Genomic DNA, 22,325 nt, shown 5'->3' on the forward strand with positions numbered 1-22,325 from the left:
GAGAATTTCATACAATTCACAACACTCAACATTATTTTTTTCTGTTTTCAGGGCATAACACTGGAAGAATTTGACAGATTATCTTTTGATATGATTTTGATGAGTCCTCCCTGTCAGCCTTTTACAAGGTAGGTACAGCACACTTGGGAAAAAAGTGCAGTTATTGCGCTATATATGGTCAAAGGAGAAATGTTATCACGACATAGTGACTCTGTGTGTGGGTGATCTGTGCATCTTTCTCTTCCTAAGCAAATGTGTTGTAGCTCTGTTCACCATGATGTTTACTGAATTGAAAGAAATGCAGCAAATTGCGTCTTAATTGTTGACCACATTTCTTGCATATGTATATATTAATTCAGTTTAAGTGAAGTAAGCCTCTTACAGCACCAATTCTGTGAACTGTATTATTCCTCTAATAGTAAAATTTAGTGTTTAGGAGTCCTGCCTTTCCTTTTGGATATCAATCTGATGTTTTCCTGGGGCAACTCCAGAAGGAGGATTGGAATTTCTTGGTTCTGCCTGAGACTTAAGAGTGTAATCTGGTTTTGTTTGTACTTTGAAAATTGCACATGCACACAGACAGTTTATTCTGAAGAATATGTCTATTTTAGCCAAGACCAGAAGGATAATGGCTTTGAAGTTATTTTGTGGATGATAAAGAGAAATATCTTGCTGATTAAGGACTGCGTTTATTGAGATGTTATTTTTCAGATTAATTTGTAATTCATTTCATTTGACAGCAGTGACCAGTGGGGTAAGATTCTAGTAACTGCACACACACAAAGTAGTAGCATCATGGAAAAAGTCTGTTGATGGTGATAATAATGGTTGTGTAAGAAAGTATATCTCATTGAATGTTCTAAACTGAAAAGAAATCCCTGTAAAGTGTTGCTGATCTGTAAAAAATGAATTAGTGCAAACCTGTGATGTATATAGGAAACATTTCAGATTTTTTTCTTTATAATATGATGAAAAGAAAAATCTGTGTATGACTGATTAATTTAGATACATGTTAAAGCTCTTCTACAAAGCTTTTATTCTTTTTTTATGAGGTAATACAAGTATAAGCTAGGGAAACACAGGCCTGGAATCATTATCATTTTTGTAACCTACATAATCTTTCCAGTTTAGTATTACAAAATTGATTCCAAAGTTATTCATGTGGGGCTCAGTCCTGCTAAATGGTGAACAATGAGGCTTTAATTCATAGAAATAATTTAATATATTCAGTGCAAAATAGCAGGGTATTCCCAGAAACCCAGTGGGGGGTTTTTGTTCTTTCAGAGCCAAGTATGTTCAAAGACTTTGCAGGACAAGACCAGAATGCTAAAGCCTTTGCAGACTGGGGAGTGGATTTCATTACTGAATGCTTCAATTTTAACCTTGCTGTGAGCTGATGGATTCCAGGGGCAGACTTTCATTCCTTAGAGCATCTCTCAGGACACTGCCTCTGTGAGCAGGTCCTCCTGTCTGTACGTGAGGCTTTTGCAGAATCCCCTTCAGAAACTCAAATCAAAGTGTCTGCATTCTGTAGAAAGATGTAACTCCAGTGTCAGTTTGCTCTGAGTAATACACCGCTGTTTCTTTGTTCTTTCATAGAATTGGCCGGCAAGGTGACGTGTCCGATCCACGGACTAAGAGCTTTCTCTATATCCTTGATATTCTCCCAAGGTATAAACTTCTACCTCCATTGTAAAGCCCCTTTTGTAACTAGACTTTGTTATAACTAGGTCTACTATATTTCATTGAGACAAGATATCTGTAATGTTTTAGAGGGATACTACTACTGTTGTGTTGTATTCTGTGTTTGTTTTCACATGATCATATGTAACTTACAAATACTTGTATTTTACTAATGCTCTAATCACTTCATTGTTGCTATATATACTTTTATTATCCGGTTTCCTTTTCATTGCCTGTCTGTTTAAGCTATGCCTACACAATAAATGAAAAGAAAGAGTTCTTTTCAGTCCAACATCAAATTTGCATTGATTTTATATAGAAACAGGAGTAGGTAATATAATCGTTTGTCTATTGGACTCATGGAAACATGAAAGGTTTTTAAAATATTGGGTTACAAAAGCTTAGGTTAAACATATAGTCATCTTTTGAAGTGTTACCACTTGAAAATTGGTTTAAGTATGCTATTGACTGTACAATGCAATGCATCTTGCAACCACTTCTTTCTTGAAGTCTCTTCTTTTTGGTGCTGCCTCTAGATATATTGGGGCAGATTGTGTATTTTTGGTTTGTAGTACAGTCTCTTGTTTGGAGTACTAATACTAAAGAATTGAATAGCACTGCATTGTCTGGACATTGTCATTGAATTCATCTGTTTTTTGCCTGGTCAGATCCCAGTTCATAATAAAACAGCCGTAATTATTTGTATTAGTGGCAGTCCTGCTTCACCTGGAGACTAGGACAGCTTTTCCCTATGTATTCCTCCATTAGTTCATCTTGCTGTCAGGATTGGAGAACAGATGAATGTTTGGCGTCTCTTTTACTTTTTTTTTTTTTCTTTTTTTTTTAATGAATGCTTTCAACATAGAAGTAAGTCAGTGCCAAAAAGCCTTTCTTTCAAACTGCTGTTAGCACTGGGAGAAAAGAGTCTTCATCCTTGTTCTAGAAACTTTATGCAGCCAACAACATTAAATGGAACTGTGTCTTTGCCCTTGTCATGAGCAGAGAGAGAGCAATGACACAGAAAGGCTGAGTGGCTTGGCAGGACCATACATAAGAAATCTGTTGCAGACAACACAGAACAAAACACAGATTCTGTAGCCCAGTAAGTCAGACAATTTCTAGGTAAAAAAGAATGGGTATTACTACTCCCCTGCTTCTGTCAGAGACACAAAATTAGGGAGAGAATGTGGGTTGTTTAGAAATTACGAAGGATGACTTTTGTGGAACGAGAAATGTAACACAGGTTTCCAACTGCTCTGTTAAAATGAAAAATGAAACCTGGCAGATAGTAAGTTAGTTTGTCAGAATAATAGTATCTTCCATGTCCTTAAAGGCATCTCCTGACCTGGGGATTCCTTTTCATTAAACTGAAACATGGTTAAGAGGCTGGCTGCTTTTGGATATTATAGTGCATTAATATGGAAATACTGCTTCCCAGTTGCTGTGGACTAAGCTAGATAAACAGCAGAAGCTTTTCCTTCTCAAAACCAAAGCTTTAGACACACTCCGGGACCTGTATTTTTATCACGATGATGCAAAGGACCTGGGCTTGGCTGTCTTGCTTTTATCTCAACACCCCAGGAGACACTGCTAATGTCCCTTATCTCCTCGGGGAGGGTTCTTGAAGCAGCACTTACTCTAAGTAGTCACTAGAAGGTTCAACATGATGGCTTCTGTAGAGTTTCTCAATTCCAGTGGATTTGTGTTTTACTAAGATAGCGCTTATGTGTTTTTTGAATATGATACTTTTGTGAGACATTGAGTATGGAGTACTTCAGCCTCAAAAAAGGAAACTCTTACTGTAGGAATTATCCTTTTACATTTTAAATTGCTATGGTATGCATACAGTTTATGAAAAGTGTAAAATAATTTATCATCCCTTGGATGTAGTTAGATTTTGCTCAGTCTTTTATAATAAAATACTGGTGAAATGAGACTCAGAGGTAGTCTGGGATGACAAATATTAGAGATAATGGAAAGGACAATTTCAAGATCTGGAAAGACATGGGAAATCGTTGGAACACCCAGCCAGAAAAGTCCAACCCAAATGGTCCAGATAATGTCTGTTTATCGTGTCCAAGCCATAACCCAGCAAAATCCAATGCTAAAACATCCAAGTGCTGCTTTTACAGAAACATTTTTAATGTTAATACCTGCCAAGTACTTAACACTTCCTTTTTGTACAGTGATTACTTGCCTTGTGATCTGTCAATCCCCTATGAGTGGTTGCATTTCAGGCTGTGCTCTGGATTCACTGCTGAAAAGCAAGTTTCATAGTAGTCAATGATGAAGAGTGTGGGTAGACATACCAGTAGAATATTCTCCATTCCTCTGCTAGGAATTTGGCTGATGCTGATTTTTTTTAGCCTAGTATTACTTTTTCCCTATTATTTTAAGTATTTCCCTATTGTTTTTACTATTTTTAAATTTGGCATAGTTTCTTGTACATTTTCCAGTTTCTTGTGAGATGCATTGGTTCTTTTAATTCATTCTTTAATTAAAAATTAAAAATGTACTGAAACAAATTCTGCTGTGATTTGTTCCAATGGAAGTCCAAAGTCACTAACTTCAATAAGCACGAAGCTGCTGTCTGGGGACATTAATATCCGACTTGTGTATGTTATTCTGAGGTCCCAGTGTGTGACAGACATTGTGTGTCTACATTAGCCTTATTAGAGAATTAATCAGTGCTACAGAATGTTCCCAGAGACCTGAATCTGAATCATCTACGCTTCTAAATTGTTGGAACAGTCCCTGGCACAGTTTGGGCATGCTCATTTCTCCAGAGATTTAATATGCTGTTTTTGGAATGTGCCTATTTCCAGACCTTTGCACTGATTCTGCTAAAGCTGAGACAACTCCTTCCCATCAAAATAAAAAAGTCAAGTTCAGAAAAATGAAAATATCTGCAGTTTGAACTCTAAATATGTTGTGTTTCTTAAATCAGTTAAATGAATACTGTTTTTGATGTGTTGTCAGTAAGGTTCATGTGACATTTTGACATTGATTTCAGGTATAAGCACTTGAAAACAACTGTTTTATGGCTAAGTAGCAGTTGGTTTTCCCCCAGCAATTATGTTTCCTATTATACACTGAATCTGTTTAATAATATTATTGTGCTTTAGGAAATGAAAAGTGAGAAACATTGTCAAAAGTACATTCATGGAGTACAAGAGGATACAGCTGTTCATCCAAACATAGGGTGGAGTTTGTGGTTTTTACTAGCAGTCCGCATTTTTAATTCAGTTGGTTTTTTAAGGATGCTAAACTTTAACAGCTAGCATGATGTGGAAATACTTTGATCTTTCTGCTAGCTAAACAGATCTGTAGATGAATATAATGTACTTTACATCTTGTTACACTGATTTGTTTTTTTTTTTTTTCCTTGTAGGCTTCAAAAGCTTCCAAAATACCTACTTTTAGAAAATGTTAAAGGATTTGAATCCTCTTCTGCAAGGTAAAGTGTAATTAATATATGCAGGCATTAGCTTGCAAAAAGGATATATTCTTTAGAAGGAGAAGGGATTTATTCTTTAGAAGGGATTTTTATTTCCTAGAATTGGAGTTAACAAAATAGCTTGAGATGGGACAGGAATTGAAATCTTAGGTTGTGAAAAGAACTTGCTAGATAAGTGGTTGTGTCTCTAAGTGGATAAAACACAACAGTATTTTATTTTTAATTTTATTTGGTGAGTATTTGATTTGATTTTATTTGATGATCATGTTTGCTTTAGAAAAGGTCAGAATTAGTTTTCAAAGAAAAATAGTAATAGGTGTTACAATCAGAGGTTTCAGGGGCTTATTCATGACAGCATCCCATGGTATCTTGTGTTATGGTCACAGAATAGCCATGGGGCTTTCTTGAGTGCCTCTGTTGATACTAGATTATCCATGGTTCAGGGCTGCTATCAAATGGTCCAGAGATGCAGTAAGAAGTATTTAGTCCCGGTCTGAAATGGGGAAGAGGAAAGGTGTCACTACAGTTACCTAATGACAGCAAGAGCACTCTCCTCTCTTGTGACCAAAGCAAGAGAGAGAGAGTTGCTATCTTCCTTCTCAGTTCTTGCTGGAATAAAGTGGGATCTTCCTGTGCACTCCTTAAAGCACCAGCTGCCACCCTGCATAATGTGCTCTTAATCCAAATGGCAGGCAGCGGGGAGACATGCTCAGCTGGTTCAGTGTTCATGGTCTTCTCTTGTAGCTCCCAGGATTCCCTAAGCTGTGCCTTCCTGGCCTGTGCTTGGGACAAGCTGTGCTTCAGAAAACACCCTGGTTAGGACACTTGTTTTCTCTTAAGGCACTTGAGATGCAGTCTCGCATGCAATGCTGGGTACAGGTCACAGCTCCTGTCTTTGGTGTAGTTCCAGCCTAGTGCAGTCTGCATGGAATACAGAAGAAAAGTCTTTTTAAGATTATTTCCCTTACAGTCTCTTTCCATTGTTTATAAAGCACAGACCCACCTCATTTTTATAATCAAAGCCACTGATTTTTGTCATCCCTCAATTTACCCTTTTCGTTAGGCTTAGCCAGTGCTGTGTATTTGAGCAGAAGGAAGTAGTGAGCTATTTGTAGTGGTTTTAATCTCCTGCTTTATGATTCCCAGTAAAGAGAGTATCTTGCCCTCTGATTAGTTTCCTTGTTGACACACCACAATTACTTTCCTAGAGATGGGACATTTTTTGAAGAGGCATTTGCACTGTAGTAAGAGTGAGGTGCCTTTGCATGTATAATAGTCTCTAACACTGAACTTCGTATGATGTCTCTCAAATTCAGTAATGGATGACATATCAATAATTTGCTGTCCAATTATTTCAATGAATGCTTTGGTAAATATGATGTTGAATTTAATCTGTGTTTATTTAGGATTAAAAAAGGGGCTAAAGACTACGTGAAGGGAGTAATTGCTTTTTGATTCCTTTCAGAAACGAACTTTTGCAAACACTAGCAACATGTGGATTTAAATATCAGGAATTTCTCTTGTCTCCAACCTGTGTGAGTACTAAAATTGCTCTAATATTATTTAATAGGTCAAAGTGCACTGAGTCCAAGAATATTTGAAAATTCTCTTCCATGTTAGAAAAGTGTATGCTCAAAGCATACACTTGAATGAGAAAACCAACTGACATGACTTCTAGTTTCTCATACTGACATAGTTATATTGCTGTTTGTGTTCAGATCATAGTCCCATGTTGCTTTGCTGCCATTTGATATTTTTAAGAAGGCATGAATTTCCACTGTAACCAGGAAGGTGGTTTTCCCTGCGGGAGCCTCACTGCTTCAGAAGTGCTGTGCCTCTGGATTTCCCAGCACAGAAAATGTGACTGTTTCTTGTGGGAGGAGGAGCTTTGTTTCTGTGTTACCCTGGCAACTGAAAAAAGTTTGACAGAAATTTCAGATTATGCAAGACTAACTGGAATCAGTGAAGTACCATAAATATTTGAGAGAAGCTAATAGAATGTAGCTTGAAAACCAATTGTGGTAGATTTATTTAATTGTTAGGTGTTTTATAGTTCCTTGTTTAAAAAGGCAAAGAGAGACTTTTTTGCTTTCAACAGAAACCATAGTACCTGTCCCAAGTAATCGTGAGGCATGCAAATTTTTCTACTTGAATCACATAAAATTTTGTTTACATTCATATTAATTTACAGAGAAAGTCAAAACTATGAGATACAGAGAATAATTGGATCACTTGGATCTTTGTAAGTCCCTAGGTATGGAAGTTACACGTGTGTGGAGGTATTATCAACTAATACCAAGAGAATACCCTGGAAAAAAGGAGGCTTCAGGGTGACCTAATTGCAGCCTTCTAGCCTGGGCTAGTGAAAGGGAGCTTGGAACTAGATGACACAAACCATTTTATGAATCTCTGATTCTTCAAATACTGATATCTCTGAAGTAATAAAATATATTAATGTGTCATAGTTCTGTTACTGCATGTAATGGCAGATAACTTGTATGATGCAATAGACCACTTTTTCTCTACTATCACACGGACTAAAGGCTTCTGAATTTTCATTACAGCTTGGCATTCCCAATTCCAGGCTGCGGTATTTTCTAATTGCAAAGCTTCACCAAGAACCATTTTCCTTTCAAGCTCCTGGACAAGTGAGTCTATTTATAATACTTGAATTTGCTTCATTTCATGAAGATTGAGGGTTAAATTTTCAGTTTAGTGGTGTGTGTTGATGAATGGAGAAGAATGAGTGATTCCAACAGAAGAGTTAAATTCTGTCTCCTTTTTTCAGCCTTGATATTGAGCTTTGTAAGGACTGATGTGCATGCCTGTGGCTTAGATGGCTTTAAACATTTGGGAGATATGTTTTCTAGCCTGATAGTGGGCTAGGAAACATGTCATATTGCTACATTGTTTACACACTTGAAAAGGTCTTTTTGCAAAGGCAATTATTTTAGGCTGTTCTGACATCATTGCCAATAGGTCTACTAATCTTGATGCTACTGCTTTTGAAATCTTCATGAAAATAACATCTAAAAGTTATTGTGAGCATCTTGGAAGGACTTCTTACTCTCTGTATGGTTGGCTATCAAGTTGTTTATTAAATACAGTTCTTTAATTTTATTTTTGTCATAATTTCATCTTAGATATTGACAAGATTCCCAGATCAGGATCCAGCAGATTTACTCAAGGAAAAAGGTGCCGACAAAGTGGGTGAAACTAGTTCTTTTTTGTCCTCTGAGGAGAAGAATCTGGATCCAAACACTGGTCCAGATTGCAGCAGCAAGAAGAGTTTACCAAAAGGGGCCTTTCTATTTAAGCTTGAAACAGTAGAAGAGATGGAAAGGAAACATAATCAGGATAATGATTCCTCTATTCAAATGCTAAAAGACTTCTTGGAAGAGGAAAATGAAGAAATAAGTCAATATTTCTTACCACCAAAATCCTTACTGCGCTATGCTCTCTTGTTAGACATTGTCAAACCCACCTGCCGGAGATCCACGTGCTTTACAAAAGGGTAAGGTGCCAAGAAAATGTTTTGCTAAATCATGTCCTGAAATTTTAAGTGTATTTTCTCGCTTGTGTCCTGTAAAATCACAGAGAGGTGTTTCATCAAAAAAACCTAGGCCTTTAAAAGAAATCTCCTTATATAGTGTGCTTGCTGGTCCAGATGAATGCCTGCATGAGAATCTGTCTGGCAGAGCATCATGTGCCCACTCCAAAAAGGCATTCACAAAAGACAGTTGCCATTTGTTGTTGACCTTCACAGAACCTTAATTACCCCTGCGGAAATATGGTTCCAGTAGACTGGTATAGTGCTGATTCATTAATGAATTTCTTTATATTGCTCAATGAAGTTACAAAGTGTCATGCATGACAGATCCATTCCTCATTAAATCTGTCTCCACTGTACATTTTATTGATTTCTTGGATTTTTCAGCTATATAGATCAGAATAGCTGTGGATTGTCATGAAGCCAGTTAGGTTGCTGCATTACAAATCATTTGATGGGGCAGAACATCAGTGCTTTTCTGTCTAGTTGTTTTCTGATTTGCACCTTGCAATTTTAATTTCGACTTCTGGAAGTTGGTGAGTGTTCTGAAACTCTGTGGACAACTGATCAGGAACTTTTCCACTGAATGCATTTGTATTGAAACATTCCAGTTGGAACCTGCAAATTTGTGGGAATTTTTAATACTGATAAATTTTTCTAATTGGATTGGTTTTTTGAGTTTGCTGAGTGTTTCAATAAGATGTCTTGGATGATGAGGTAAAGCCAAGTGTAACTTTTATTTTAATTAGGAGAAATTAAACTGCCAGATTAACAGAATTCTTGCAGGGTTGGTTTTTTTTTTTTTTTTTGATTTTCAAGGTTTAGACAATAAAGAAGAAGAAAAGGAATTTCAAAAGTTTGAAATTTGTGCAATGGGAAAGGTCTTCCCTCAGCTCTCATTGATATATATGTATGTGCCTTTGCTGCCCTCACTCTTTTGAGTTGAGGGGGAGTCAGTATCTCGTGGAATATCTTTCTAAACTAGAATAGTCAAAAAAACCCTTAGCCAGAATGGTGTCTGATGTGTTTTCTGTATGCCTTAAGTGTCATTGAAAGTAATTGGCCACTTGTGGTTACACTAGAATATGTCATAGTAGTTTGTGGTCATGTTTATCAAAATCACACTGAAGGAGGCTCCTGGGTAGTTAAAATCAAGTCTCTGTACGTAGTGGTGGGAAATGACACCAGGGAAGGTGACTCTTATCCCTCTGCTGATATGGAGGTAGTTGTGGTGGTAGTTCTGTCTGATTTTCCATCTTTGTTCTGTTTTTCAAAAGCCTTTGGGAAGGAAGGTTGCCAACATATTTCTCAATGTAATCATCTCATTTACAGCTCTGCATTAAGAGAAGGTTTATAATTACATCTCATTAAAGTCACTTTCTGAGGCCAAAAATGAGCCCCTGCTGTATCTGTTCCAGATGTTCTTGTTTTTATATTTCTCTGAAGCATGAGATCTAGGAAAAAGACCCCTGAAGTGGGTGGAACAGCACTCCTGGTAGTACAGAGAATCCCTCTGCTGCTGTGCCTGTCTCTTGTCTGTCTTATAAGTTGCACTGACCATCTGTTTTGAGAGTGGGAGAAAAATCTCCCTCTTTTCTCTTTGGTTTTCAGGTATTTCTAGCAACGTTCACGTGATGGAAATAATCTGGCTATACCTTCTCTAGTCCTTTCTAATTCAGGGACCTCAAACACAGATAGTTCATCAGTGATTTTTGCTATACCAGTATGTCTTTTAAAAAGCTTTGGTGGAGTATACAACAAAATGTAATACATGAGAGATAAGCAGGTAATTCTGTGTGCCCTTCTGACACTGATTTCCTGGGCACTTAGTGAATGATTGCTGAGTTCTGTGAGACTACCAACACCATGCTTTCTCTTTGGAGTGTGTGGTGGCTGAAGTTTTGAAAGGAAGTTGAGTATTTTAAAGGACAGAGGAAATGAAAATCGTATCTAACTTCTCTAGATGTAGTTGTTCCGGACATAGTTTAAATTTTGATACGGTATTGACAAGAGAAGCAATACATTTCAAAACAGTGCAAATATCAATTGCAGTAGAGCTTTCTCGCTTTGTGGAAATTACTTTTTGCCAGTCATAATATACGGTACAATATCTCCAGAAAAAATACATGTATGAAATGAAAAGATTTTTTTTAAAGCTTACAGAAATAAAAGAGGCGGGGAATCTTGAATCAGATTGAAATTGAAGACTGTAATTTCTTAAGCCAGCTTCTTTCATTGTAACTTGTAATGAATCTTGTCAGAAAATCAATACATCATTTTTTTACTGTGACAAAATTTAATTATGTTCCAGGTCTAAGGTAGGAATGTTAACTTTTCTGTAGTCAGCACCTTCAATAATTATAAATAACAATCCAGCTAACACTACATTAGCCGTATGCCCACATTTGTATTAAAAAATCGAAATGCACACTCAAACACACACTCACACACACACGGCCTTCAATGCACACGAACACCAACTGGATTTTTTTTGGCGGGGGGGAGGAGTTCAGTACCCTAGTGCCAGTTATTTAGACAGGAATATTTATTTTTCCAAATAAAACACTTCAGTACCGCTCTGAATTTTACCCCATTTATTCATTTTGGCTCAGTTATATTAAGCTGAAATATTACCAGGTGCTATATAAGAGGAAAAGGATGAGGATTCCTCAGTGCTGTGTGTATTACATCGTTAAACTTTGTGTTAGGGAATTTGCAGGATTAAAGATTAAACCAATTAAAGATGATGTATTTACAAAACAGATTCCATGTGTATTTAATCTGTAACAGTGTTTAGGTGTTCTGATCCTGAGGAAGATTTGTAGCCACTTTTTCAAAATGAGTGCTGCTCTGGCAAAACCAATTGTATCTTTTTCAGCCGAGACTGAAGTACTCAAGATTGAGCCAAGCTGGGTCATTGTGTCTGTGCTGAAGGGAGAGTATTCTTTTATTCACTGTGGGATTAGAGAGGCTTGAAACATAACTTGTGCCATGCTTTAGGAATGGGTCCCAAGTGGAAGAAAAGACCTTTATAATTGTCTTTACAGTTGTACAGATAAAACTAGAGAATAGTGTCTGTTAACAATTGATGCAGACCACATCCCTCTAATGCAGAGAATCTTCTGAAGTTCTTCCACAGGGCAAAGCCATCTGTTGTCTTGACTCACTCTCTTTCTGTTCAGAATGTTCAAACTGCCACAGTTAGACCAACAGAGCATGTTTCTGAAAGCCCATAATTATATTTAAATGATAGCATTGAAGAAACTACAGAGTAAACACGTTAAGCAATCAACCACAAAGCATGCAGAACAGCTATCTGGGTTTCAGTATGCAAGTTTACTTACGGTTTACTTGGATTTAAATTTTTTTCTTCTTTCTTTCTTTCTTTCTTTCTTTCTTTCTTTCTTTTTCTTTCTTTTCTTTCTTTTTCTTTCTTTCTTTTCTTCCTTCAGTGGAAAATCCACAAGCAACCAAAAGTTAAACCTGACTGAAGCACTTTGTTCCTAATGCTTTGACATGAAAACTGGAGGCTCACACTAGTGGTCCTCCTTTTAAGAAGGAGAGCTAATTTGAACCCCTGGGACCATTTGACCTTTAACACATTTTGCCCTAATGTAAAATTGGTTTAGGCACTATAGATGGGGGGGTTTTTGGTGGTCCTATGCTTGAATTCCTTGGCTTTGTGTAGTTGCCATGTACAGGACACTATTGTGGCTAAACCCTTGAGCACCAAGGGCAGACCCATCCCCAGAGAGCACGTTCAGAGGGTACTGCACTCCAGGGGTTAGCAGCATTTATAACAAGGCTTTCTGCTTTATCTATCCAAGAGGCTGTTTGTTCATCAAGGGAAAGAAACCTAAGTAACCTCCCTGCACCTTTGCAATTGTCAATGCCATGAAATACAGTGAAAATGTTAATTTAAATTGTTATTGTTGTTGTTAAGGTATGGACACTATGTCGAAGGGACCGGCTCAGTTCTGCAGACAGCAGTAGATGTACAGGTAAGTGTGTAGTCTAACATTTTGGAATGACTTGTTTTAAAACTTGAGACTTGTTTCAAAGCTTGGGGTTTTTTCTGTCTTCTCATTTGTTATTCTGAATATTATAAGAAAATAATCCTTTAAATGTACATTTTATGGCAACTGAGTTTCCAGTTTGTGTTCCTAGAGAGGAGTTTGTTTAGACCAAAATTATATCTGTGTCTATAAGAATATAAGTTGCTATTATTTTTATCTGTCATGTCATACAGAGGTTTCACAGAGGTATGTGAAAACCTTAAAAAATACTAGTTCTATGGAGAACCTACAGTACAGTGTTATGAATCAAGGGCTGTTTTTTGTATGCATATAATTCAGTAAATATTGTCAGATGTTTAACATTTCTGAATTTCAAAATTATTATTTATTTGCAAAGAATATTTTGAAAAGTTCTACTATTGATAGAATAGTAGAATAGGTTCATGATCAAGTAGTTTTGGGCATTGGGGAAGGTAATAAATGTACTGGTTAATCAGCATTCAAAGATACTTTTCACAAAACTGGTGTTGTACACAAGCCCTTCCTCCTGCACTTCTGCGCTGTTCACTAATATTATAGGGTGATTCTAAGAATAAGAGGAATGCAGCTCTGGAATTCAGGATAATCTCAAAGCAAGAGTATTAAAACAGCTGCATCCACGCAGCTTAATTTGTATGAATGGTCTGTTATTGAGTTATACTGAGTCACTGTCCTTTGTCATTAACAAATGTATGCTCTTTGATTGCCCCATTAAGTATTGGTATAGCTTGGAACTGGAGGAAGAAATTATGAATTTCCTCATGGCAACAGTGATTTCTTTCTTGCAAATCCATGAGTTGAGATGTTTGCTGCAAAACCAGAATGCAAATGACACTTTCAAGCAAAATATCCTATTGTCTTTGTCACTTTGATGATTAAGGAAATATTCCATTAAGATGTGTCTGTAAATTTTACATATTTGGGCTGCATCAGTCACATTTCTTGGTTTTGATATTCTTCATAGCTTGAATCTGTGTTTAAACACATTGACAAGTTGTCGGAAGAAGAGAAGCTTATGAAATTGTCAACACTAAAACTGAGGTACTTTACTCCAAGAGAAATAGCAAATCTTCATGGATTCCCTTTGGAATTTGGTATGTGCTGCAAAATATACACTTCTACATTATTCTTCAGAAATGCCAATGCATTTTTTTTTTTAATGGTACTAATCTAATCTTATCTTTTTATTTTGCATTCTTTTCAAACCACTCAGTTCTTATGATTGATTGATTCTTGTTTGGCTAACTTTGAATTTCTCTACATTTCCACTAGTTTTTTTTCATGTTTTGTAAGAGCCAGCTTCTGTGATGAGGTTTATCTTCCTAAGCTAAGAAGAAGGTTTTGTCTTGCAAAATGCTCTGTTAGTGAAGTGCAGTGAAGGAATACCTTTGTTTAAAATTGAAACTATTTATTCAACAGCTAGTGTTACTCACAACTGTGGTAAATCAACATATCCTGCTAGCTTAGGAAGTCTGTTTGTGGTTCTCAGTGTTTGAGCTGCTTGCTTTCTCCCTTCCACACATTTACAGCTGCTGACAGGGAATTTCAGATGTACAGATAGTTCTTTGTTGAGGAGTAACAAATCTATTAAGCCATCTCTATTTTTTAGAAAGGACAGCCCTTGGTCAGGTACTTCATTTTCTAATTGGTTGTTTTTTTGAAGAAGGAGTCGAGGAACAAGACTTAGCAGTATCAGTACACTGGATACACATCAAAAAGAATTAAACATGAAGTAAAGTCATCAGAATTCTCCTTGTAAAAAAGGGCAAGTGTGAAAGTGTAGCTGTTACTATCTGCTAAGAAACTGTCCTGCTGACATCACGTCAGATCAATTTATTGTCACTCAGCAACAAAAGCATCCATGGAATCATGGAAGGGTTTGTGTTTGAAGAGACCTTAAAGATCATCTATTTCCAACCCCCTTCCACTAGACCAGATTGCTCAAAAAATAAGACATCACTGACCTTGAGAAATTTGTTATATTTTGCTTTGGCTACCTCAGTGACTTAGAGTTCTGAGAAATGTGACTTGTTTCTATGTATTTCTTTCTTTTACAGTTTTAATTTGTTTTTTTTTTTTTCATTTATTACTTGTTACATTCAAAATTGCTACATTTGGAGCACATTATCAAGGTTCCACTGTGAAACTAGAATTGCCAGCACTAAGTTTACATGTTTCTGAGTATTTGCAAGTGTGTTACATACCAACATGCAATGTTTTTTCATAGCCTCTCTTCTTTAATGGATCTGTTCTATTTGCCTCTTAGCACAGCTCTGTTTCATATTCATGTAGGCTGATGTCAAGATACTTGAACTTAACACAGCTGGATTGGGCTTGTATAGGCTTATCATGCTGCTCAAGGTCTCTTTTGAGCACAAAATTGCCCATTTTCTCTTTTTTTAAATGCAGCTGGAATTTTTCCACTGTTAAATCAGTCTCTGCAACATTACTGAGAGGTGCAATAGGGTTAATGTTGCTTGTATTTTACAAAGGGAGAACAGAGACAATGGAGAGATTTATGTTTGGAAGACTCCATTACTTTGGGGTGAGCAGTTCACGAAACCTGACTTTTATAATTTCATAGTGCTTGGAGTGATACCGTGCTTTCTGTTCAGAGCTCATCTGCAGAGACACCTGTGAGGTTCAATATTTTTGCAAACCAGAACTGAACTCTGAAGACAAGTCAGGCTTCTGAATTTGAGGATCATCCAGATCATCACCATGTACAATGTGTTCGTTTAGCAGACTTGTCTCTTGTCATTTGGATTCTGCCTCTCAGAGGAGAGTACCCTTTTGTCGTAATTATGGCAGTTAGTATTATAGCTGTTTTACAGTTCTTGCAGTTCCCTTCCTCTCGATATTGCTTTTCCAACTTTGATGACACATAAAGCAAGCCTCTTTCTCATTCAGTGGTTTCCTCTGGCATATACTCCTGAGTCATAGGCAGAACATGCATTTCCCCTACACTGAGTCACAACTCTGACATTTCTTTGTGTTTAAAACTTCTCCCACTTTTTGCTTAAAAAAGTGTTACTGGACTCTAGACTGATAGAAATCTTTAATGAATTTAGGTACTGTAATCTCAGTTTCCTTTGAGAATTTGCAAGCTCTGGATTTTTTTTTTGAAAGTGGATATATTTATGGCTGCAGCAAAGGGTGTTGCCCTGACAGCATTTCTCCCATGCCAAACTTCAAGTAATTATTGTGAAATATGGTATTTTCAGAGCAAAATGTGTTATAAGTTCTATGCTACTGTGTTCTGTAGTGACAGCAACATTTAGGCTGAAATTTTCAAAACCAGGAAGCTTGGAATTGTACCCACTGTAAATATGTTATTGGTCCAAGAAACTGAAGAAACTGAGGAAACTATAAGCTGAAAACCGTGTGAACAGACTGTCAGCAGCTTTGTAACAGATGCTGTTACTAGTTCAGCTAAAGTATCATCAGAAGAAACGTGATTGTCTAAATGGTTCTGCATTTTAAAAAGTTGATGGCCTTTTCTAATATGTGAGGTCCAGAGTTAAAGTCATTGTTCGTTCTTAACATGACCAGATTTATTTGTGCTTTTAACATCAAAATGTATAAATAGTAATTGCATTATAGTTCAATGAAATACTGCAGTCATTTGTCTTAGTCACTCTGGTGGGTCCCACAGCAATATCATCAAAAGTGAACAGAGCGTTCTTGCACCTGTGACCTGCTTTCATGAGAGTGATGTCAGGATGTGTTTTCCATTTTTCTTATTAGTGATGCATGCAAGCTTTTAGGAAACAAAAGCCAGCATGGTGAGGAATTATGTGCTGTTAAGACCTCAATGTCCTCAGGTACTGTATGTGACATAAATGCTACAGTGAGAGCTGTGCAGCAAATGCCAGCATACTGGAAGTTGTTGAGAACAGAGACAATGGAGAGATTTATGTTTGGAAGACTCCATTACTTTGGGGTGAGCAGTTCACGAAACCTGACTTTTATAATTTCATAGTGCTTGGAGTGATACCGTGCTTTCTGTTCAGAGCTCATCTGCAGAGACACCTGTGAGGTTCAATATTTTTGCAAACCAGAACTGAACTCTGAAGACAAGTCAGGCTTCTGAATTTGAGGATCATCCAGATCATCACCATGTACAATGTGTTCATTTAGCAGACCTGTCTTTTGTCATTTGGGATTCTGCCTCTCAGAGGAGAGTACCCTTTTGTCGTAATTATGGCAGTTAGTATTATAGCTGTTTTACAGTTCTTGCAGTTCCCTTCCTCTCGATATTGCTTTTCCAACTTTGATGACACATAAAGCAAGCCTCTCTCTCATTCAGTGGTTTCCTCTGGCATATACTCCTGAGTCATAGGCAGAACATGCATTTCCCCTACACTGAGTCACAACTCTGACATTTCTTTGTGTTTAAAACTTCTCCCACTTTTTGCTTAAAAAAGTGTTACTGGACTCTAGACTGATAGAAATCTTTAATGAATTTAGGTACTGTAATCTCAGTTTCCTTTGAGAATTTGCAAGCTCTGGATTTTTTTTTTGAAAGTGGATATATTTATTGCTGCAGCAAAGGGTGTTGCCCTGACAGCATTTCTCCCATGCCAAACTTCAAGTAATTATTGTGAAATATGGTATTTTCAGAGCAAAATGTGTTATAAGTTCTATGCTACTGTGTTCTGTAGTGACAGCAACATTTAGGCTGAAATTTTCAAAACCAGGAAGCTTGGAATTGTACCCACTGTAAATATGTTATTGGTCCAAGAAACTGAAGAAACTGAGGAAACTATAAGCTGAAAACCGTGTGAACAGACTGTCAGCAGCTTTGTAACAGATGCTGTTACTAGTTCAGCTAAAGTATCATCAGAAGAAACGTGATTGTCTAAATGGTTCTGCATTTTAAAAAGTTGATGGCCTTTTCTAATATGTGAGGTGCAGAGTTAAAGTCATTGTTCGTTCTTAACATGACCAGATTTATTTGTGCTTTTAACATCAAAATGTATAAATAGTAATTGCATTATAGTTCAATGAAATACTGCAGTCATTTGTCTTAGTCACTCTGGTGGGTCCCACAGCAATATCATCAAAAGTGAACAGAGCGTTCTTGCACCTGTGACCTGCTTTCATGAGAGTGATGTCAGGATGTGTTTTCCATTTTTCTTATTAGTGATGCATGCAAGCTTTTAGGAAACAAAAGCCAGCATGGTGAGGAATTATGTGCTGTTAAGACCTCAATGTCCTCAGGTACTGTATGTGACATAAATGCTACAGTGAGAGCTGTGCAGCAAATGCCAGCATACTGGAAGTTGTTGAATCTGACCTTCTGATGTAGGTCAGTCTGGGGCCAAGAAGATAGAAAGTGCAAAACAATGTTAACAGTCAGAGGGAGGAGGCTTGGCATAAAGGAAATCACGAGTTCTGGAAATTAATTCTTGGCTTTTGGTTGCCAAAAGGTAGAAGGAGAAATTCTGACATTTTCAAGATTCAGATAGGCTTCTTGGGCTGTAAGTGCGTGTGTGTGTGTGTGTGTGCATAAATACATACTTATTTTCATGTATGCTTTTAAAATGCCTTTATTCTATACCTTATCCATCGATGGAATATGAAAACTCCATCTAAGGAAGTGTGTGTGGGAGTGCAAGTGATTGTTCCAAAGACAGAAGAACGGTTGCCCAAATGTGAGTGCCAGGAAGCTGGGCAGAGTAGATGGAGCTGGCAGAAGATGTGTTTACCAAAGCAGTCCACATTCGAGGCATTAGTAACTGGCAGAGAAGGATGGAACAACTCCTCCCAGACACCACCTCCTCCTCAGAGCCTCCTTTGGCTCAGTAACTGTCCAACCATCCAGCCACATTCTCTCCTGAGCTCTCTCTGGAACAGAATTTTTTTCTGAAGAGCTGTGAAAATTTCAGAGCATACATATCACTACTTGCACTCACAATGTGCTTGTGCATCTGAACTAATTGGGGTGGTGATGACCTCTGAGTCAAAGTTAGGTGTTTCTTCTAGGGAATGATGAAATAATTGAGTGGGGCCAGGTTTCAGCAGTTTATACTATATGACCCTAACAGTTAAGTCACCACTGCTGTTCATCTTTCACTCAGGATGAGGCAAATGTACTTTACCTCACAGTTGGAGTAAGGTAAGAGTGCAAACAGGGACAGACCAGACCAACTGGCTGCTTGAAACTGCTTCACTCTCAGGAGCTTGCTAGTCAGTACACAGCACAGCCCTTTCACAATACCTGGGCTGGTGTCATTTTTACTGGCTCTCCCTTCTTTCTGCCAGGCCATGCACTTACTATGGGAAGGACATTTCTGATGCTGTCTGTATATCTGAGTGTGTTTATTGGGGTCAGCATTGAACTACATGGAAAATTGTTCAACTGCTTGGTCACTCACTGAATAAGCATTGCTCATCGTTTAATCTGTATGGGTGGTATGTTGCACTGATAGACTTGGGATGTGCCTGAGCTGTTAGAGGGGATCATGTGGGAAGTACAATATAAAAGCTTATGGAGAAGTGCAGTTTAGTCCATCTGCAGAAGTGTCACATTTTCTTTCTGCTGTGTTTGTGTTCTTCTGTGGATGTTATCTAGAGTAGCAGTTGTGCAGGGATTTAGTGCTGCTGCCCCTCCCTGAGACTGCTGGGTGTTTTGGGCTCTCTGAAGGGAAGGTAGATCAGCAGTAGTTACACAATAGAGGAATGTTTTGAAGCTTCTTGTGAAACCTTAGAGATGGCAGTATTGATAACAGAAGAACTGATACAAATCCAATGAATTGGTTGTGAATTGGTTTTGTAAACTCGTGATTCGTGGGGGGAGCTGGAGGGAGGGTAAATCCTGCTGCAATCTGTGATAACTGCACTAAGAAATATTCACTGAAAAAAAAAATACTAAAAAGTAGGAACAAACCCAGACTAGTGATGTTGCACTATATGTTTTTGTTTTAGGTTTTCCTGAAAAGGTAACAGTGAAGCAATGCTATCGTCTTCTGGGAAACAGCCTCAACGTACATGTGGTGGCAAAATTGATCTCCATTCTACTTGAATAATTTAGAACCTGAAACTGGTGCATATGGACTGGTGGCAGAAAATACTTCCATCTTTTAGGAGAAAGCTGATGGAACCTGGACAAGTACCAGAGCTTATCAAGATACTTGTCCAGACATTTTGCTGAACAGTTTTGATATATTTTTTTAACTTGCATTCATGATGGATTTAAACTGTATAGGTGTTTTATTTAAACAGCAGTTTGCAGGACTTAATTGCTTGATTTAATTGTCATTTTTAGTTTGCAGAATGAAAAATAGCAGCACATGCAAATACTTCAATGAGAAAGGATAAGATTATTTTATTTTATTTTACTTTATTTAATTTTTTATCCTAAAACCATTTTCTCAGTACTGTGTGAAACTGTGTCCAAGCTGTTTTAATTAGCTGCAGAGATCAAGTTCTCTGTGTAAAACGTCTTCATCTTTAAACATAAGTGATCCATTCTGAGAAGACTTACTGTATATATGATCTGAAGTTTTGATGTGGTTTTTTAGCTCATGAAACTAATAAATTCAGTATTTTATATACAATTTTTAAGATGTACTGTTGTTATTTATGGTTGTCTCATCTTCTTTAAATACTTGTAGCATTCTAAAACCCAACTGCATTTGTCTGGAATGATTTGTTTAGTTGCAGCTGAATGAAAATATTTCAAGGTTATCACAGGCCTGACAATAACTTCCCTGTTTCTCTTCTCATATTATTCAGGATAAGATCATTGCTCCTTACCAAAGACCTACATGTAAAAGACATAAAAAAATTTTAAAGTTCCATGTTTAGGTTCCTGTGACATAAAAACTGGAGAAAAACTATATGGGCTTCTTCTGAAAATTCACAAATCTTGGTGGTAGTACTGGGGTTAGGAGTGTATGTTGAGGTGAAGCCACTGCGTGTGGCTGTCCCAGGTGCCACTGCTGCATAGTGCCTTGTAGAGCTGGACTCAGGGGGTTTGTAATCAAGCCTTGTGAGTTCAGTACCTCTGAAATAATAAAGAAAATGATGGGAAAACTGAGGGCCTTCTAAAGAAGCGTGTGCTCCTTTTGTTATCTTTCCTTGGGATTTTCCCATTGCTATCTTGATTAAAAACAGCTTGAATGAGGAAGAGACAAGATGATACTTAGTAAGCATCCTTAGGGAGATTGTGTGCCAGAAGACAGAAGGATTTTGTAGCTGTTCATAGTTCCTGTGCACCTAAGCAGTGAGCTAAAGTTGCCACTCCTGAAAATGAATGAGTTTTCTTCCCCCTCTTCCCCCCACCCATGGGATGACACAGGAACAGTCTTGGTATGTTCCATCTGGGTTTGGTAGTGCAGTAGAAAGTGAAGACCACAGAGAGCAAAGCTGCTGTAGAGATACTGTAGCTATTTTCATCTGCTGTAGTCCTGAAAACAATTTAAAAATTAATTTATGTAGATAAACTCACACAGCTTTATCTTATGCTGGGTCCTGCATTTCTTCTTCAGTCTTGATTTGCATGTTGCTTGTGGACTGTTAAACCAGGAAAAGCTTGGGCTGACCTACTTCAGCCTGTCTGATTCTCCAGGAGCATATTGAGCACCTGGAGTGTTCCAGCTGTAAAAGAGATATGGAAATGGTTTCTCCTGAAAGTGCTCTGGATAAAGCCCTAGAGAAGGATGAGGTTGGCCTCTGTTCTCACCTGGTCACTTGTAGTACTGAAATGGCAAAAAAGTAATTCTGTGCTGGCTACTAAACTGCAAAGAGCAGGTGTTAATTTGACAGTGAACCATGGTTACCTATACCCACAATGGTTATTGTGTAGATTTATCAGCCAGATCAATAACTAATAGCTTGTTCTTGGGAGAAATGTGGTAGTTTGAAGATCTACTGCTATGTAATATGTTCCAAACATTGGTATGAAAACAAAGGATATCAATTTGATATATAAATTGGAATTTCCTTCTGCTAATTCATGTAGTCTATTCATTCTGCTTCGCTGTAGTAATATTTGGAAAATATTACTATTAACAATTAATCTTCAATTCCTTTATGTGTAGAACATAAATTAATGTTTTATATGCCCCTTGTAAGTTAGCAGTGTTGAAGTGTAAGTTGAAATGTACCTAGCTTCACCTAAAACTGATGCAGTAATACAGAGCCTGTTACATATGGATAGTGAATTTTAATTCAATGTGATTGTGAAGACTGAATCTGTTTGCTAATTTGAGCTGCTTCTGAAGGAAAAAACTTTCAATAATTCAGAGTTGTAAATACGTATTTGTGTATTTTACCCCTGCTGTAATACCGGTGCAGCTAAATTGAGTGACTGCTGCTTATCCCCTTTTGGTTTGTTATTAATAGACTGGTTTACTGAGTTCTGTTGGGTTGTACCTGCTTGACCTCACTTGATGATCATGTTGCTTCCTTTTCCAAGCAGTCTTCTAATCCTAGGTACTTTGCAGTGTACATCATTGCTGTACTTTGCAACTTCAGCTTAAGCATTTTCACAGCAATGAAATGTGATTACAAAAGCAACTGAAAGGTGAAGTAAAATCTGGAAAACAGCTTTGGAAAGGGAGGGAGATTCCCA

At 37.5% G+C, this 22,325-nt stretch overlaps 1 protein-coding gene across 4 annotated transcripts in view; it reads left to right on the top strand.

Annotated features, from left to right (window-relative positions):
* TRDMT1 (tRNA aspartic acid methyltransferase 1) overlaps positions 1 to 20,307 on the top strand; it is a 42,572-nt gene extending 22,265 nt beyond the window's left edge. For all 4 annotated transcript variants that reach the window (XM_041490181.1, XM_041490180.1, XM_041490182.1 and 1 more), the window contains 9 exons: positions 52 to 128; positions 1,600 to 1,671; positions 5,075 to 5,140; positions 6,606 to 6,675; positions 7,705 to 7,788; positions 8,284 to 8,654; positions 12,634 to 12,691; positions 13,710 to 13,839; positions 19,676 to 20,307. In XM_041490181.1, coding sequence (XP_041346115.1) covers positions 91 to 128; positions 1,600 to 1,671; positions 5,075 to 5,140; positions 6,606 to 6,675; positions 7,705 to 7,788; positions 8,284 to 8,654; positions 12,634 to 12,691; positions 13,710 to 13,839; positions 19,676 to 19,776 — 990 coding nt within the window. In that variant the 5' untranslated portion in view covers positions 52 to 90 and the 3' untranslated portion in view covers positions 19,777 to 20,307. The remainder of the gene's footprint in view (positions 1 to 51; positions 129 to 1,599; positions 1,672 to 5,074; positions 5,141 to 6,605; positions 6,676 to 7,704; positions 7,789 to 8,283; positions 8,655 to 12,633; positions 12,692 to 13,709; positions 13,840 to 19,675) is intronic.
* The last annotated feature ends 2,018 nt before the right edge of the window (positions 20,308 to 22,325 follow it).

Source organism: Pyrgilauda ruficollis, unplaced genomic scaffold (genome assembly GCF_017590135.1).
Source record: "Pyrgilauda ruficollis isolate IOZ18807 unplaced genomic scaffold, ASM1759013v1 scaffold12, whole genome shotgun sequence".
Taxonomy (NCBI): Eukaryota; Metazoa; Chordata; class Aves; order Passeriformes; family Passeridae; genus Pyrgilauda; species Pyrgilauda ruficollis.